The sequence below is a fragment of the Acanthisitta chloris genome, unplaced genomic scaffold (genome assembly GCF_000695815.1).
Source record: "Acanthisitta chloris isolate BGI_N310 unplaced genomic scaffold, ASM69581v1 scaffold861, whole genome shotgun sequence".
Classification (NCBI taxonomy): Eukaryota; Metazoa; Chordata; class Aves; order Passeriformes; family Acanthisittidae; genus Acanthisitta; species Acanthisitta chloris.
The window spans coordinates 1-18,548 of NW_008657391.1; the positions used below are offsets into that span (position 1 = coordinate 1).

The 18,548-nt window shown below is 42.0% G+C and overlaps 2 protein-coding genes across 2 annotated transcripts in view; one reads left to right on the forward strand and one right to left on the reverse strand.

Moving 5' to 3' along the window:
- The first annotated feature begins 26 nt into the window (after positions 1 to 26).
- On the forward strand, positions 27 to 4,593 carry LAMTOR3 (late endosomal/lysosomal adaptor, MAPK and MTOR activator 3). The gene is made up of 5 exons (XM_009084671.1): positions 27 to 142; positions 852 to 910; positions 1,757 to 1,890; positions 2,979 to 3,042; positions 3,738 to 4,593. Exons 1-5 carry the CDS (start codon positions 27 to 29, stop codon positions 3,809 to 3,811), a joined length of 447 nt encoding a protein of 148 aa, XP_009082919.1. The 3' UTR covers positions 3,812 to 4,593.
- A 2,476-nt stretch (positions 4,594 to 7,069) lies between these two features.
- The window catches only part of DAPP1 (dual adaptor of phosphotyrosine and 3-phosphoinositides), a gene marked incomplete at its 5' end in the record, with an annotated part of 11,762 nt that continues 283 nt past the window's right edge, over positions 7,070 to 18,548 (reverse strand). Inside the window, 7 exons of the mRNA XM_009084673.1 lie at positions 7,070 to 7,120; positions 7,564 to 7,651; positions 8,176 to 8,261; positions 10,104 to 10,166; positions 10,407 to 10,454; positions 11,799 to 11,929; positions 15,403 to 15,536. Coding sequence (XP_009082921.1) covers positions 7,070 to 7,120; positions 7,564 to 7,651; positions 8,176 to 8,261; positions 10,104 to 10,166; positions 10,407 to 10,454; positions 11,799 to 11,929; positions 15,403 to 15,536 — 601 coding nt within the window. The remainder of the gene's footprint in view (positions 7,121 to 7,563; positions 7,652 to 8,175; positions 8,262 to 10,103; positions 10,167 to 10,406; positions 10,455 to 11,798; positions 11,930 to 15,402; positions 15,537 to 18,548) is intronic.

The window sequence follows — 18,548 nt, forward strand, 5'->3', positions numbered from 1 at the left end:
CAGCGGAGTGCGCTCGCCGTGCGGGAATGAGGAGCGGGACCGACACTGCTCGTGACTCGGTTGCCTCATCTCTCTCGGGAGCCGCGGTGTGCGACAGCCGCGGCCTGAGGAGCCACAGCGGGCTGCAAGGATCGTCCTCTTGGCGAGTCTCCGTGTGCCGGGCAGCTTTCAGGGGTTTTATTTTGCGTTTCCCGTTTTATTGCTTCAAGAGAATCATACAGTGTTAAGGGCCTGGAATGGGCCTTAAAGAGCATCTAGTCTCGGCCCCTCTGCCGTGGGCAGGGACACCTCCTGCTGGTCCTGCTTGCTCAAGGCCTTATCCAACCTGTCCTTGGAAAGTGCCAGGGTTGGGGCATTCACAGACTCCCTGGGCAACCTGTGTCACCACCCCCACAGTGAAGAATTTCCTCCCAATATCTAGCCTAAATTTCTCCTCTTTCAGTTTGTACCCATTACTGCTTGTCCCGTCACTACGGTTCCTGACAAAATGCCCCTCTCTGATTTCCCTGTAAGCTGTTTCAGATATTGGAAGGTTACTGTCAGGTCTTCAATTTTCTCTTCTCCTGGCTGAACAGCCCCAACTTTCTCAGCCTGTCTCAGTAGCACAGATGCTTCAGTCCTCTTATCAATTTCACAGCCTCCTCTTGGACTTGCTCCAAGAGTTCCATGGTATTCTTATCATTGGGGACACCAGAACTGTACTATCTGTACTGAACAGAACAAATAATAAATTAGTGAAGGTGTCAGTTTTTCCCATGTTTTTTCCTTCCTTGCACATTCGTTAAGGGAAAAAAAATCTTTGCTGCTAATTACTGTGTGCTTTAAAATGGTCTGTCTCTTTTTGCTTTCAGCGTTGAAGGCCTTCATGCTATTGTAGTCTCAGACAGAGATGGTGTGCCTGTTATCAAAGGTAACTTCAGCCTCTCGCTGTGCTCTGCAGCTGAAATCCTGAGTGAACAGCAGAGGGTGGAGAAGTACAGCAAAATCTTCTCTGGTTTGCCAAATACCCAAGCATCCCAAATGCTAGAATTAAATAGGACTTTTACTTCAATAGCTGGTTACTGACCTCTTTAATCCTTTTGTTTGTGCCCTGAGTAACTGTAGTCCATGTAAGTTTTCCTTGGTGAAAGGAGTGGGACTGCCTTGTATCTTCAAGTCACTCACAGGCTGGTTGATACCAAGTACTGGAGAGAGCTTAGCAGTGTTTTGTTAACTTGGCTGGTCTGTGGTCAGAAGCAGTTGCATCCAGCTTTTATACATGTTTAGTTTGCTTTTTGGTGCCGTAGTTTTTATTGCTCTGCAGTCCTTGTTTAAGATGTTTTTAGGTTGTAAGTACACTAGTTTAGGGATACAAAGATCCAAGTCCCGCAGGTCAGTGAACATCTAGCAGATCTTGCACATCTTCACCTGTCAAGTGACTGTGTGCTAGTAATCAGTTCAGAGGCTGGAATGGATGTAAACAGCCAGGGACACGGAGCCAAAGGGATACCAGCACAGGTTATGCATCTTAAAGGAAAAGATTGTTTCTTAGGTGTGCTAGGTAGGACACTGGACTAATGAGCTTTGATCACGTACAGAGCATTAAATGCTGTACTGCACACGAAGACTGTCTCATGCTTCTTCTGGAAGCACCTTAGATGTGTTGTGTGTTCCCCAACAGCAGATCTGCTTTTGGTAGAGCACTAAGCTGGGTAAGGGTTTGGGATGCACTCGGAGACACCACGTAAAGATAAGAATTGTCTCTTTTTTGTTCTAGTGGCCAATGATAATGCTCCAGAACATGCACTGCGACCTGGCTTTCTGTCCACCTTTGCCCTTGCCACAGATCAGGGCAGCAAATTGGGACTTTCTAAAAACAAAAGTATCATCTGCTATTACAATTCCTACCAGGTGAGTAACCTCAGGGTGCTTTGTCCTCAGTGGCCTAAGCTGTTCCTGCATCACACTGAGCAAGGGTGTGAGGGCTGTTGGTAGATTTCTCCTTGTTTGCTGTTGAAGTAGCTGTGGTTTGTGGCTAAGCTAAACTTTCCTACTGTTTATTAAATTTTTGCTATGTTTATGGTTTGTGGCTAAGCTAAACTTTTGTACTGTTTATTAAATTTTTGCTATGTTTCTCAAAACTGAGATTTGCTGGTTGAAAATGGGAAAGTTTTCTGAACAGGTAGTAGTCATGAATTTGCAGCAAGTGCTGCTCTTATGGCTTTTAGAATCTGTTATGTAGGGTTTATGTTCTCTTTTAGAAACAATATTTGCTTATGATTAGTGATACCTAATGTTAATTAAGTACATGCAGCCTACTTCATAGCTAATCTTGCTGCCAATATGACATTGAGGTAAGAAGGTTTTGAAATACCACTCACATTTTTCACAAACTGGTGGATTTCAGGCTGCAAGTAATCATCTGCTATGTTTCTGCTCCTTCTCAAGTTCTGGTGACCCTGAGAGCCTTTTATTATGACTGCAGTAAACTGACCAGCTGTTTAGCCTACAGTTTGTTTGGAAAATAAATGGGTGAACGAGTTAGTTTGCACACAGAGTACATTGCTTTGCTTCTCTGGGTGCTCCTAGCTTGTTGTTGTGCCCAAGGTTCCAGTTCCCTGTTAACAGAAAAAGAGATACTTCTGTACAAGGAATAGTATTTTAAAACAGCCAACCTGCCTGCCCTTGTTTCCTGTGGAGAGTGTGGTCTCCATAGTGTACTCTGCAGCATTTGCAGCTGAGTTAGGTCTGATGGGCAACACACTGTAGAACATAGAGGGGGAGGGAAATGCCAGGCTTTCCATGTGCAGCTCCCTGTACTGTGGTGTTTGTAACCACAAATCTTAAGAAATAGGTACGCTGAAAAGTCATCTCTGTGGCTCTTGCTCCTGCTTGTCCTTTAAACTGAGGAGGCTGCTTGTTTCAGGAAGACCTTACGTGTCAGAGCTCTGACATCCAACACGTTGCTGCTGGCTGAGCACTGTTTTCTCTCCCTGCAGGTGGTGCAGTTCAATCGCTTACCTTTGGTAGTGAGTTTCATTGCTAGCAGCAATGCCAATACTGGTATGTCTTCACGTGTGTTTTAAATACTGCAATATGCTAAGGCCCAGATATTTAAATAATTGAAAATAAATTACCTGCATTCACTTCAAGCTACGTTAGTTTTGCTTCTGCTATAAATTTTGTCAGCATATGTGAAGGCGAGAAGGAAAAGGTAAAAATTGACAGATTTTACATGGCTTGCTGAAGTTGTTATTTTAGAAGCATATTTCTCCTGTGATTAACTTTACCCTTGCTGGCTGAGAGTGTTTGCTGCACTGGCAATTATTGTACTGTACAAACCAGTTGTTTGGTCTCTTTGTCAGTTCCAGGTTAACATTCTGCAGTAACAAGTGCATCTTCATCTTCTGAGTTCTGTGGGGTGGGGAAATCCTTCAGCCAGGCACCCTGGCCTTTAGTCGTGAGGGCATTGGCTATTGAGCAGAAGGGATTTAATTCTGGCACAGCTGCTTGGGCCTCAGCAGCTGTGGGAAGTAGCAGGGTGGTAGTGGGGGAGAGCTGTGCTGTGTGGGGTGTGCCCCTGTTAGTGCTGGGGGTGCTGCCCACTATTCCTGTGGAGAGTGAGCAGCTCAGGTGAAACATTCCATGTTCTGAAAAACACTGCCTGTGGCTTGGGAGGGGCAGGGAGCTGTGGGTTTGGAGAGAGGCTTCCCAGTGTTGTTGTTTGATGGAATGTTCTGTCTCTTCTCTCTTTCCAGGGTTGATTGTAAGTTTAGAGAAGGAGCTCACACCCCTGTTTGAAGAACTGAGGCAGGTTGTTGAGGTTTCCTAACCTGATGGTGTAGCCAGAGTGCAGCATTCCTCTGCAGCCCAGTGGACAGAGAGATTCAATAATCGTCAAATAACACATCTCAGAAGAAATATCACAGCTCCTTAGTATACTAAGTAAGAGTAAATTGTACATAGTACTGAATCTGAAATGATCTACTAGTGTGTTGTAGGTGGATGTTACTTTAGGCCATGCTTCTTGTATTGTGCAGTACTGGAGATACCACCAAAATAGCTCCCATGGAGTTTAGCTCAGCCAGCTGAGCCAGATCGGCACAATGCTGTTGGCTCAAATGAGCAACCCACAGATCTCTTACTTCACAGGGAACCAGGCACATGGCAGGGTGTATCCTCAGGCCAGCCACCACTGCGTGTTGGAAGGCAGATTGGTTGTATGGTGTGATCAAAGATGTGGCTGAAAGCTACTGTGAGAGCAGGTTTATTAGCAGTGATGTGTCGGTACAATCAATACGTATCCCAGCTTTCTTATATGGGAGATACTTTGGCAAGGGAGTGCTACTAATCTGGATGCTAGCTGCATCCTGCTTCCACTAAGAAGAAAGCTATTTCTATGGAAGCTCTTGCTTTAGGGGTTTTCCTGATGCCCAGCTAAAAGCACCCAAACAATGTCTCACTTCATGATTTTTTTGTGTGTAATATGGTTGTGAAGATTTCATGTCTCATAGTCTGTGTGGGTTCTTCACTGGTGACACTCTCAGCTCATTTACCCTTAGGTTTTCTTAAGTAAGTAAATACAAATAAAATACAGTATTTTTAAATGGCAGAGCCTGGTCCACTCTTCTGTTGCACCATAGTACCCCACAGCACATCTGCTTTTCTGTGGTGAAATCAGATCTCTTGTTTGTAAATGTACAAAATCCAGGGGTTTACAGGCTGAAGACCAACCAGTGTGTCTCTCAGTTGGGTGGTGAGCATGAGTCCTTGCCAATGCAGAGATCCTATTGCTGGGGGACAGTCCTGTGTTGTTTGCCCCACCACACTGTTCCCTCCCACATTCCCCTTATGATAATTGCCAGGCAGTACTGCTCTAAGGGAGAGCTCTGCCTCAGGCTGGGAAAGGGAGTGCCACAGCCCATTGATTACACCTCACTGACCTTCAGCATCAGGCATGATGGAGGGAAACAATGCTGCTGGAAATACAGGCTGGGAATTCTTGGCTCAAAAGCTCTCTTGGAGAGTAGATTGTCAGTCAACCCTTTTCCATATAAACTGAGCTGGAATGGGACTTGTGTTGCTGGTCATTACAGAAGCAGCTGGAAACTGAGCCCCAAGGTGTCTGTGTTTCTAGCAAGATGCGTTTGTGTTCCATTGCAGGTCTAACTCTGGCTGTTTACCTCTGTTCCACTCGCCTGTGTGAGGGCTTCTTTTACTGCCTTCAGTTTGTGGCACCGTATGCTGAACTTGTTTCTGGCATTGGGTAAAGCAGCCTGACCATGTGAAAAGGGGAAGGCTGCACTTGTGGTTATCCTTCAAGCTGCGTTTCCAAGCCATTTTCACAGAACAGTGACGCTGTTGGAGAATATCCTCTCTCTCTTCCCCTTGTGCTGCCTGTCTCTCACACAAGCTCCGCAAAGGTTTTTAGCTAAATGGGAGATGCCAGTTTGTTAAACCACTTCTTGAAGGTAAAAAGGGGGACAAAGCTTTAACAATACGGTACAGGAATACAAAGACCTGTGGTAGTTTTATAATGACATTTTATTCAGAAAACAGTCTGTATAAAAATATTTACAATATTCTGAATTTCTAAGTTGAAATAAAATGCTATTCCTATGTCCAAATCTAGATTTTCTTTCTTCTTCCAGTATGTTTTTCCCTTCTTCAGTCTTCTCACAGTACAGGCACTTATCAACTGACCTGCTGCATGAGCAATACTAAACACAGGTGTCAGTGTTTGCATAGCAGGAGAGGTTTGCATATGCTGTTTCACCATTTGATCTGTTGTGCAGGAAGACAAGCCCCCCCTCTTTCCCCACCCCTCCAGGAGATGCAGGATTGCTCAGGGGGATCTTGCAGCTGAGGCAGCAGTGAGATCAAGCCAAGCTGGTCTTGGGCCTCTCCATTGTTTCAAACTTTGCTTCCAAAAGGTAGCATCTATTTTGAGTACGGCACCAAAGTCCTAGGCTTCTGTTTCTGGATTCTGTAGCGAGCCACAGCACTGTTGAGTGTGTGTGAGTCTTCCACAGTCCAGGTGGACATTTGTATCAGGTTATGTAGAAGATGTGTTCTTATGTGTGTGAGTCTTCCACAGTACAGGTGGACATTTATATCAGGTTATGTAGAAGATGTGTTCTTCTAAATTTGTATTTTTAGTGTACATGGTGCTTTTTGTTTCATATAAAGCAAGCACTGCTTAATTCTAAACACAGTTCTGGGCAAAACCTTGTTTTGAGTTCTCTGCCTGAGAAGGAAAAAAACAACCCAGTGTATTTTCAAGGGGGCTGTAAGGGACCTGACCTGTAATGCTCCTAACAATGCCAGTGGCTGCTATGGGCAAAGCTTTCTGTAGAGCCCTGTCACCCATCCCTGGGGTCCTGTGGCAGCTCTGTCAGCTGCCTGTTTCTCATAACCCTAGTTTGTAAACAACCTTACACAATGCTGCTCACCATTACTGATGCTGTGTGAAACAAGCATTCACTTGTAGCCATCACTGTGGTATGAATTTAAATCATACAAAATATATCTGACCAGAACTGTTACTCATCCACCACTTTGAAAAGGACCTTGAAATATTCTCTGGATTGCAGTATAGATACTATTTACAAAAATGTCATTACCTCTGTCATTTTTCTTTTGGTTCAAAGCCTAAACAGGTAATTATAAAAGAGATCTTTTAATGTTTCCAGAAATGACTCATTTTGAATAACAGGCTCAAGGATATGGAATATGATACTGAGGGTTAGGTGTGACACAGCTTGCAATAAATAGTAAAGAGTGCTCTGAATAACCACAAAAGTTTTTAGCAGTGACTACAGCTGTGCTTAGTTAACAGGTGTTTGAATTAGGTGCATTACAGGCGTACACGACTCATTTTGCAACCGTGTCCAAGGGTGACTCAACAGCCTCAGAGCAGATGCCACAGGGATCCTTTGTGTGCTGAGCTGGACAAGATGACTGTGCAGGCACACACACAGATGCTGGCCCACTGTGGGTAATGGACATGTGAAACTCCTCTGCTAAGTGATGCCTTCCCCTTGGCAGAGATGTGGTTCCTGCCAATGGAGCAGAAGCACTGGCGGCACCGCTAGGAACTGAGGGTGGTGTTACGCTCCTCCAGCTGCTTCCGTATTTGTGACTAGAACAGAAAAACAACCTGTTACTGTGGGTGTGGGCAAGCACAACCAACCTCATTACTGATATTTTTAAGGAAGTAGTCCTTTCGAGCCTTTATGTTGTCTTCTCATTGCTTCATTCATGTCTCAACACACACGGTCTGTGCTGATGATCCGTATTGTCTACCAACCACTTAATGACACCCTTAAAGATGGAAGTAATTATATCTTCCTAATGAGCATGTGTTTTAAAGTGCATCCCAAAAATGCTAAAGTGGGTTTGCAGACAAAACATTATGTGAAACCTATGTATTCCTCTAGTTGGCTCGGAAGCCAGAACAAGTCCACCCTTCCTGCATGTGCTGAGAACTCTATCACTTGGGTGCTACAGTACTGTGGGGTTTACGATGGCAGTTCCAAGGGTGCTGCTGCCTGAGCACCATGTACCTGCTGCACATCCCCTTACCAGTTTCCATCGCAGTATTTTAATCCACTCATCAGCTTCTATTCCAGTTCTTGCACACAGGTAGTATGTCCTTAGTGGGAACACTAAGCTGTAAGTAAACAAAACTTTCTTAAATTGCTAGAACAACTGGCAGTCCTTCACCAAACCCAGCTGGCCTGCACAACCAGTTGCTTAGACAGCAGGGCAGGGAGGCTGTGCTCCCGTTCAGTCAACAGGAGGGAGGTTAACCAGGAACAGTTGACAGTCATTTACAGCTCGGGGAGATGCTGCCCAGGTCCACAAGATAAAAGACCCACATTTGGGCACAGAAGCAGTTACCCTGTGACCTGTAGAAATGTCTGAACTCAAGATTCATGGGTCTAGGTGATGATTATAGATGCTTACAGAACTAAAAAAAGAAATGTCCACTATGCACAGGTGCACATTTTGCCAGCAGCAATTTGGTGAAGCCATGCAGGACTGACAGAGATCGGCTGACAGAAACAGATTCATGAGTTAGAGCAAGAGCAGGGTCACAACCAGCAAGGGACCTTTCAAAAGGGCTGTTTACATTTTGAACTTCCCTTTCTATTTTGACCTTCCCAGCAAGATAGAAAAAGTAGTACAGCTTACCAGAAACAATTGACTCTTTCCTGGGAGTAGTCAAATTGCACAGCTGAGCATTCAGTTAAGTCAAGTGCCCGAATCGGTTCTGTAGCCTTGAAAATAAAACGTTTTTAAAATGAGAACACATGAAAAACAGAAGATAAGGCTATCTCAGTTCATCTTCAGTGCATCTAGACCTTTACAGGCACATTAGTTTTGTCCAGGCATAGATACAACAGCATTAACACCATAAACCCAAACCAGCAAATGTAACATCAGTGCCATCATGGTATGAATTGAGCTCAGGATAAAAAACAACAGGACACTTCAGATCTAGGCAAATAACAGAGGAGATCTCTACTGCAGAGATGTCTGAGCTAGATGCAGACTGCTGAGGGTTTGGTTGATGCCTTATAATGTAACTGACACAGCAGCAAACCTAGTATCACTTCCAGTTAAGGTTTACAGGGACCTGGATAGGTATAGGGTTTATCAGACCTAGCCAGCTGTTGGGGATTTAATTAATTCTTAAGTGCCTTAAAACGATGAAGCTGGGTAAGGAGAAATACAGAAGCAAAGCTAAAGTACTGCTTGCAGCAGAAGTGATGAGTCTGGCTGCCCGCGCAGTGTTTAAGTTTTTTGGACAAACCCAGGAGTGCTCAGGCACAGAGACACAGACTGTGCGTGTAAAACTGCAGCCCATCTCCCTTAAGAGTTTCATTCTCCCTAAGTGTGAGAGTTCTTCCTGGATTTGTTCAAGCCTCACACTACTAAGACCTCAGAAGAGGCAGTTAAAGTAGAAAACCAGCTCACTTTCTGCCCAAACACCCTCAGCTGTTTGTGGTCCTTCTGTGTACGGAGATGTCTGTTACTTCCTCATCTTTCCTTACATTTTTCACTGGGTCAGTGGCTGTTAGTTACACACTACACTAGAATAAAGCCACTTCTGCTGTGATGTGCTAGCGAATGGTATCCTAGGGACAGCCACAAGCTGCTCACCTGTAGGTACCTGCAACCCCACAGACATTGGAGCTGCTGCCTGGAAGGAGGCCATATATCCTGACAAAGACTTTCTCACCTGGTCAGTCATTAAGGGAGTGCTGCCCTTTGAAATGTTATCCTGAAAACCTAACTCAAGTTGGCTTGAACTGAAATGAAAACAGATGCACAGCCCTGCAAAAACCTAACTGTTTATAAATGGTTTGGTGAGAGAAGGCAGTTGTCTGCTGCTGTGTAAAAATCCCTTAGGGGCTAGACACAGGGCTTGGCAGAGGTGCAGAAGTAAACAGTTTGGCTGTGTGTATGAAGGAATCTGAACTGGAGGCATTGTAAGGGCAAAGAAACTGTAGAGATGTTTCTTAATTTTACTCAGATTAAGAAAGAAATGGAGCAGCAACTCTAAGGACACACTGTCCCAGATACTGTAGGTTAATCTTTGTCACAAGGAATTTTTAAATGGTTTTCTTTGTATCTTTAAATCTTTGTATCTTTAAATCGTTTTCTGTGTATACTGTGAGACCACTTGAAATATAAGGATAAAATCAAATAATGCACAATATACTACTGGTATTTTTAGAACTATTTTAATAACACACTGACTGATAGGCTGTGTGTGTAAGCTACCAGTAAAGGCTGTGTTGTGCTGGTAGTTCAAAATCCACTTAAGAAAGTAACCCAAAAATGTGTTCAAGGCCAGGGTGGACGGTGTCCCTGCCCATGGTGGCGGGGTTGGAATGAGATGATCTTTAAGGTCCTTTCCAACCCAACCCATTCTGATTCTATGACAGAAAATGTTTTCCAGCTGTAAAACTTACTTTTTCTTGTTGAAGTCATCAGCAAAACTCTGACTTTCCTTGAAAGGTTTCACCCCTCTGACAGATGCAAGCCAGAGATACAAAGAGACTACAGCTTCCTGGGTAGAGGTTTAAAGAGTAGAACTGGTGTTTGCTACTTACTGTCTGGTCTTTGAAATACTTAAGTTCATTCCTATGCAGTGTAAACCACCTTGTCTTCCAGTTCTGAAAGATCAAGAGCAGAAGGTAACTGAACTGGGAGAATTTAGTCTAATGTTTCTTAGGAAAGAGAAACCTTTAAAGCTGTTGGCTGACTCTGGTTTACAGTCAGGCTTTGGTGTTGCTCAAAGCACACATTGTTCCTCTCAGCAGGGGAATGCAGGTGGAGCTATTTCAGTTCCACATTGTCTCTAGCTTCTGTGGGTGATCACAGAATGGAAGCAGGGAGTAAGATTTTTTCCTTACCTTGACTATTTTGCCTTGTTTTATCAAATATCCTTCTTTTGTACCAAGCTGTGAAGTAACAAGGAAAGGGATTGGAGTTAGACACCAAGCTCTGCTTCTATTTCCCACATCCACCTCTTTGCTGACACCTGGAAGACAGATGAGCAGCCTGTTCTTCTGGACACTCCCCACAGCCACTTGCCCTGTCCTGACTCCAATGCTTCCCTCACACAGCTGGATCCTCCACTAGGGTAAACGTGGACCTGTGCTGGCTCTGAGTGCAACCTCCGAGACTGTGCCTCCCTCAGTGACCTTCTGGCCAGCATCTTCTCAACCAAACAGAGCAAAATCGTTGCAGATACAGTTTATTTAGTAGAGGGTTGCCTTGGTCCATGTGGTAGCTGGATGCACCTGGGGTTTAACAGACAGTGGAATTATCCACAGAAATTGCACCTCAAAGGCAAACGTGGGAAAGTGCAGTTTGACTGAGGCATTCTCTTCTCTCAAACAGCTTGAGAGGAAAAAACTGTTCCCTTCCATATGCTTATTGAAAATTCGAGTTTTGTAGTGTTTCTCTGGAATCATGAGTGACACTTGAAACTTAGGACTTCTCAGATGCTGAAACTCTGTGTAGGGACCTGGTTATAAGACTCTGAAGATCAAACTCTTGCCAAGTTACTACTTGTTCCTGAAAAAATATTGCCTTTTTATTGGTGGTATGTGGAAGTCAAGCTACTTTGGAAGTTAAAGTGTAACTTGGCCATGAAGGGTTGGTTGTGAGACACAACAGAAGTGGTTCTTTTATCAGCTCTATCAACTCATATTAATGTAATGCTTCCTCTTTCTCTCAAACAATACAGCATATAATTAAAATACTTTCTGTTCTGAGCAAACCTTTCTGTGGAAACCACCTGTGTCGCCTAGATATGAGTTACTAGGGATTTAGAGCCTCTAATGACTCTCCAAGTGAGTCTCAGATGTCAGAAGCCTCTAATTACTCTCCAAGTGAGTCTCAGATGTCAGAACAGGTGGCCTAAATAATTTTTTTGCGTGTGTTCATTTTTTTAATTCATGATAATGTTCCTGCTAAGATGGCATTCTAAAGAGAGGATAACAGGAGAATGAAAACTCTTCATATATTCTTTGTCTGGATGGTCAGACCCACCTAGATCAGCTGCAGACAATGTTTTCCCAATGACAGCATTGAAGGTCCCAGTGACAGCAATTATAAAAGGCTTTATTTGTCATGGAAGTTTACTTAGCAAGTCTGTGTTTGTTTTACCTTGGTTGGCAAAGACTTCCTGCACTTATGAACCCATAAAGAGATGAATTACTGGTCTTACTCCGTAGTTCTCTCCAGCAATCATACTAAACTCAGGCCATAAGCAGCTCTCCCACCAGAACACAACTTACTGAGGGAGCATTTGGAACGAGATCGTGTTCTGTCCTTCCAGTCTGCATCGCAGTGTGAACTCGGACGGACTCATAGATGGAAGGTTCTTCCACTTTCCGTGGGTAGGGATGCTTCAATACGATTAAGGTTCCTGGAGGGAAAAAGAGCAGAAGTCATCTTAGAAAATAACTGTCAGTAGCTACCTGTTTGTGGAATGGTTAGCTTTACCTTTTCCTAAAATTAAAAAGGCAACTGTGAAAACTGCAAATATATGGTACCCTTTCAAAATCTTTAAACTTACTAATTCTTGCAGGGAATCACTTGACAGAATAAATTCCTTCCTGCACAGGAGGCTGGCTGGGTGGGTAGGCAGGATGCTAGACCAGGCAGGAGGCCGTAACAGTCAGTGGCTTTGCCAACAATCCACTACTTGCTGCATAAATCACTAAATCTGTCAGAACTTCAGATACAGATTTCCTAACAATAAACTCTCAATACCTTTGCCTTTAGCTGTTTTACCACAGCTCTTTTCAGTGAAGTATTTTGATTATCGCCCTTCTTTTCCAAATAATGTCATGTTTATTGCACATTCCCTGGAAAAAGATGCATTCTCCATACAGAATCTATTACACTATTCAAAATAGTGAAAAACTCCTTTACATAGTAACTGCTACACCAGCTAACTTCGTTCTTTAAAAATAATGTCACAGCATACCAAATGCAGCTTCATTTGCATTTTATGCTGATAGTGCAGCCCTTAAAGCAAAGGGATGTTAGCATTGGTAAGAACTTGGACTTGAAACCTGCAAGTGAATGAGTAATTTAAAAGTATTTTGTAATGGGAAGGGCTAAAAAGGGAAGTGGAAAAACTGTATTTGAAGTAAGCAACTGAAATCTGTTTGCAGGCACAGGGGGTGTATGCAAATGTGATATATTCAACTTGCTGTAGATGAGAAGTCAAAATCAATTTGTCTCTGGCCTTGCAAAAAAATAATGCTTTACCATTTAAAATAAAATTGAGAACATGCCTATCACCACTCTACAGAAACTAGTCTTAAGCTATTACACAGAATCAGAGTACCATCATCTGTACACCATGAATAAAAAGCCCCACTGAAGAACTGAGAGGACTAATTTAACATTTGATACAGTATTTGTTTTCTAATAACTCCTCCAGGTGTGTTTTTTTTCTCCACAAAAGGTACTTGTACAGAATCATTTGGTAACTGTATACAAGAACTAGTAAAAGCTGCACTGCAGCAACATTCTTCCTGCATGTTTGTGTGTGGCATCTATTTCTAAGGAAGAATGAAATTAGTCCCATTGTTAGAAATGTTAACTCCAAATGACTTTGGCTTTTTTGTCTGGGTAATTACAAAGCTTTTACATGTTTTCAAAATCAGTTAGGTAAAAACTGATAAACAAAGCAAACAGGTAAGAATAACATGTTGACCTTGTTATTTTGAATGAACATTCAGCTTCTCTGTTCAATAAACCATCTCACAGGACACAGTAGTCCCAAGTTCCTTTTAAATTATCTGTAGTTCAGAAGGAATTGTACACATTACACCGCAGAAAAATAGATGTGAGGCCATGTAGCAATTTGGGGTGGCAAATGAAGCTGTAATATGGACAAGGTTGGTTGGGCTTGAAGCACAAACCTGCAGCTGTCCCAGTGCAAAAGAGCCACTGCACTCCACGGACCAGTTTGCAGAGTGCAGTGTGTTGTAGTACTGATCAGAGAGAGTCTGGTGGGCCTCCTTCCGACACAAAACCAGCTCCAGTGAAACGAACTTAAATGGAAGATAGAATATGTAATGGTTTCCACTATCTCATGTGTTTCTCTCTTATAAAATCCTGTTCAAAAGTGAGGAGAAGATTAAAAATACTGCCTTGTTTTACACTTTCATTCATGATCTCATGGTGTTTCTATAGAAAAATTGTTTGCAAGTGTAACAGAATAAGAAAAATTAGTCCAACTACTTGCTACTAAATGCCTGAGCTAAAGGTTGCTTGCTGCTTTCCACTGAAAGCAAGTGTGCCCTAAGAGACTGTTCCTGGTCCTTCTGCCAACCTGCTGTGTGACTCTGTGTTGGGCCAGACATTCTGCCATGCTGACACGTGGCTTAAAGTTGACACTGATGAGCCCCTACCCTGTTTTTGACAGAATTGGAGAGATTTTGACACCTGTATCAGAAGTAACATTGCTCAAGTGCTAACCCTCAATTACTCTCTACTGTTAGCCATGGTAAGGTGGAAGGTTTCTTGATGTGATGTTCAAATGTTTTGGGTTTTTCTATTCTGAAGCACATCCAACGTAGAGGTTTCACAGAGCCAGCAGAAACTGATTAGGAAGCCTTAAGGTGACACGTGTGCCCATCATTCAGCAGTGTTGATCCTGTCCACAGAGGTCACATAACACCAATACCTTCATTACTAATGTCTGTACATGTGCAGTGGAGGAATGGGGAAATACAACTTTTATATGTCATCTGAAATCTTTACAGAGTTAGGCCTGTGGGTTCATGTCTGATTTCACAGGAAAAACAGCTTGCTGGCACAAGGACACATGTAGGAACTCTGTGTTCAAACCATCCTTGAAAGCAATTTAAAAAGAGAATGTTTTGAAAGATACAAGTGCTGTATCGAGTGTATAACTGCATTTTTCTTGGGGGAAGAAATTTGCAGAGCAGCCCTTGAATTTAATGTTTGTGCTAAAAGAGCACTGGTGCATTTAGTGTGTGACATATCACAGTTATTGCATGTGCCAACTATCCTTTAACTGATCTCTTGCATATATAATTACTACTACTCTGGGTTATCTGCACATACTTTCTGCAGAGGATACTGAAGTTTTTGGCACTAACTTGTACTGACACATCTTCAACTCTTACATTTGAAGCTAAACCTAAAACTGGCATTATCACAATAATATGCATCTGCTTCTCCAGGGATTTTAGTCTGGTGGTGTTCAACTCACTTGTAGGAATCGAGTTTAATCTTTGGAGCCTTAATTCAGGCAGCACATTGGCTGTTAAAGAAGCTTGTTCTTTTCTCTCTTTCTTAAAAACAAGACAAATCACTGTGATGGCAGATGGCATCAGCAGGTTGATGCACTGCAGGCAGAACAGGAGAGGTAATTCAGACCACATTCCTTACAGGATAGAGGAACATATCAGTGTAGACTTTTTCCTTGGATGAAGAATAGTGAATCTAAACAATTTCAAGTCCCTTTTCCATTTATTCTTGTGGGGGGTTCCAACTTCATAGATGAACATCTATTTCCTCACTAAACACCCTGCTTTGCTTTTGCCTTCTTAAAGAATGTTCTGTTCCTCACAGCACACATATATTTTGAAATGCTTCCTCCCCTGAGAAATCAAAAGGGCTCATGTCCCTGGTTAGCAAAAACCCAGTAAGTTTACATGTGGTTTATCTTCAGAGTACTTGAAAGATTTTTGAAGAGAAACTTCTCAGATACCTGAGGTTACTACAAATGTGAATTTATGAAAAGGAACACTTGAGCAGTAGATCTATTTGCTAATACATCAGAAGTTCCTTTAACTGAGATCTGTGCAAAGCATGACTACAAATGTGTTCATACAAACATATGTCTCTCCTTACCTGTCTCACTTCCAATTAAAGGCTGATTTGCAAAATGCATGACCAATTCCTTCAAGCTAGAAAATTCATTAAATCCAAATCTGAATGAAGTTCCTGTATGTTCAATATGGAAGTGCTTCACAGAATCTTTTCCCCTAAAATAAAAAAGGAAAATTTGTCAAGGCATAAATGCCAAAGGCATTTGGCATGTAATACACCTAAACAGCAGCTTTCACCACAGGACATCTGGCCCTGATCACAGGCTGGCAGTGACTGTCCTAGCAATAATACTACTGTCACTACTGTCCCTGGCTAATACTCAGCACATTCAAGAATCAGATTTATTAAGAAAAATCTAATTGCTGCTTTACGGATATGAGATGATGAAAGCCTAGAAAGGCCAAGTTAGTTAAATGAACACTTGCATCAATAAAAAGACTCACAAAAAATATTTCAAGCCTTCTGCCTGGGCAGGATGATATCCCTTCACTTCCTGGGCTTTAGTCTTGACAGTGTACCTATGTTACTTGGTATGTGTCTTACTTTCCAGGTAGCATCCCAATCTCATTGAAAATGTCTTCTGTTTCTCTTTCAAAAATAAGCTGCCTCCCTTTTGCACCCAAACAGGGGTTTCATAACCTAATTTTATACACCTAAGGGTTTAGAATTGGCCTGCCTTGTCTCTGTACTTGGGTGAGTGGTCCCTCTGTGATGGGCACTGTCAAGGTCCTTTGTCAGAGAAGTAACAGCATTTGCTTATGAAAGCTGATGCAGTTAGTGTGCAAGGCCTCACTTTCTGAATGGGCATTTTGACTTCAAAAGACAGTGAAGCACTTATTGCAAGTATTTCTCCAGGGAAAAAGTTCCTTTTACTAATGTTACTAGCACCCGAAATAGTTCAGAGTAACCTTCATCTGAGGAAAAACTTACATAAAAAATATGCTGAAAATACGCTGAAAAGGGGAATTTATAGTGTCTTTTTCTTTGTTTATTGCTTCTTCCACAGAAGATTATGATTTCGAATAGGTATTTAAATATTTATCTTTTAATAGCACTCATGACCTCAACTGGCCTCCTGCATGGTTTGCACTACAGTCAGCTGGGGCACAACAAGCCAAGTGCAGATGCTCCACACCAGCAAACTACTGCTGTGACTGCTGCAATGACAGGGCTTTCCTGATTTTCATTTGATTTCACAAGGACTGAAATGTTGCAATGACAGCAACTTCTACTCTGCTTTCTAGTTCCTTTTCAAGTTGGCTAATTTAGCTGGGAGGGCAGATTTCAGGCAATTTATGGTCTCTCTGCCTATAACTGTCAATAAACACCTCAAGGAATGTCTAAGCATTTTTTCCTTTAAAAAAAACCTAGCAAACCATAATAATGACTGAAGTTCCTCATGAGGCACACGCAGAAAGTAAAGTAAAAGCTGGAGAAAACATTTTAGGAGGGAAAGAAAATGATAGCTAGAATTGCTAAAATTATGCTTTCTACAAAAATGTATCAGAACAAAACTGAATTACTTATTCTAAAATTAAGTTTTAATATTAGTCCAAAAATTGAAAGTAAAATGTGGAGTTAAAGAAACAGCAGAAAATCCTTAGAACATTTTAAAATCACAATTAGTACTCCTGGCAGCTGTATCACCAAAAAACCCCAATGTAACAGAATAAAAGATCAAACTCCACTTTGGGCTATTCAGTTCATATGGCAATGCAGCAAGTAACTCTTGTTACTACATGAAGAGCAGAACAAGAGCTTGGAAAGGGTCTGAAGTAGACTTTTCTAGGTCTTCGAAGGCTAGAATTTGTTAAAGCTATAAATTTATTTCCATTAACTAGCACTTTAGCTTTTGTTTCCTGTTAAAAGAACAATTTAAATTTCGTTTTATTACAATTAGTTGTTTCCTGAGTGCCTTTTAAACTAGCTTCAAGATTCTTTTTAAACTGAGGCAGATGATCTCAAATGATCATTACATTTTAAAATAAAAAAAATATTAACCAGAAAGAAAATGATTCATTTAAAATTACTCTTTTTAAGGAAAGCCATTACTTATAAATGCCACTATTCTTTTTCCCAACATTTGCATTCAGTTCAGTCACTGCTACTCTGAATACTCATTTTGTAACATCTCCTTCAGATCTGTTGGATGCCCACTAAGCTCCTTGTATAATTGGCTGTCTATAGTGGTAATAGTTTCAGCTCCTAGATCTTCTGTCAGAAATGGGTGAAACAGCTCATAGCTACATTTTGGGGGGAACAGGATATGTGTAAATTCCACTTTCCTCAGTTCCCAAGGAACTATACTTCCAAATTGCAGCAGCTCCTGGTCCTGTATATGGAGAAAGCCACAATCTCAAGGGCATATGCTGTGTTCCTACCAGGTCTGTAAATAACTACCATCATTAGATGGATCAAAGTGACTTCAGCTTAACAAGTTACTGCGACTCAGCTGAGCTGTGGCCACCAATTGTTCAGAGGCTCACGCTGAGGCAGAAACAAGCTTGCACGTATTAGCTTAAATTTTACCCCAGAGGCTGCTTATATCACACAGTTGCCAAAGGCTAAGAATGTATTTAGGGTTGGTTAGCTCCACTCAGCTGACATGACTTGTGTGTCTAATGCATAATGTTGCCTCACCAAAATACTGTGGCTTCTCTCCTTCTTGGGAGATTCTTTGAATATGATTCAGTAGTGAAGTACCCAGGCCAGGCTCCCTGTATTGGTTGTGTCCTGAAGTGAACTGTTGTAACTCACTTCAAGGGCCTGACAGCTCTCACTTGCAAAATACTGTTCAAATCAGTCATGCACTACTGCCTAAGTTTGAACCTTAGCCCATCATGGAGGAGTAAAACCATCCAGTCAAACACTGGATCGTCCTTTGGAGAAGATGGTTCCTACACAGTGATTCTAGTGAAACTAGAATCTACACAGTGAAACTGGTTAAGTTACCACCTGTTAAATGGTATGTTTGCTACTGTCCTCATCATAAAACTTTTCTACTCCCATCAGCTGTTTCTTAAACTCTTGTAACTGCCATGAAGATTTTTATCATGCAGACTGAAAATCTGCAGTCAATTCACAGAATGATGTTTTGTACTAATAAAATTAATTCATAATTTGGAAAAATGAGAGCAATTTTCAAATCTAATCCAATCCATTTTTTT

Bases quoted from the DNA above. Each gene is read 5' to 3' on its own strand.
- LAMTOR3 (XM_009084671.1), top strand. From the start codon at position 27: ATGAGGAGCGGGACCGACACTGCTCGTGACTCGGTTGCCTCATCTCTC. The intron at 143-851 runs GCGAGTCTCCGT...TTTTGCTTTCAG, and splicing joins CTGCAAGGATCGTCCTCTTG to CGTTGAAGGCCTTCATGCTA. The intron at 1,891-2,978 runs GTGAGTAACCTC...CTCTCCCTGCAG, and splicing joins GCTATTACAATTCCTACCAG to GTGGTGCAGTTCAATCGCTT.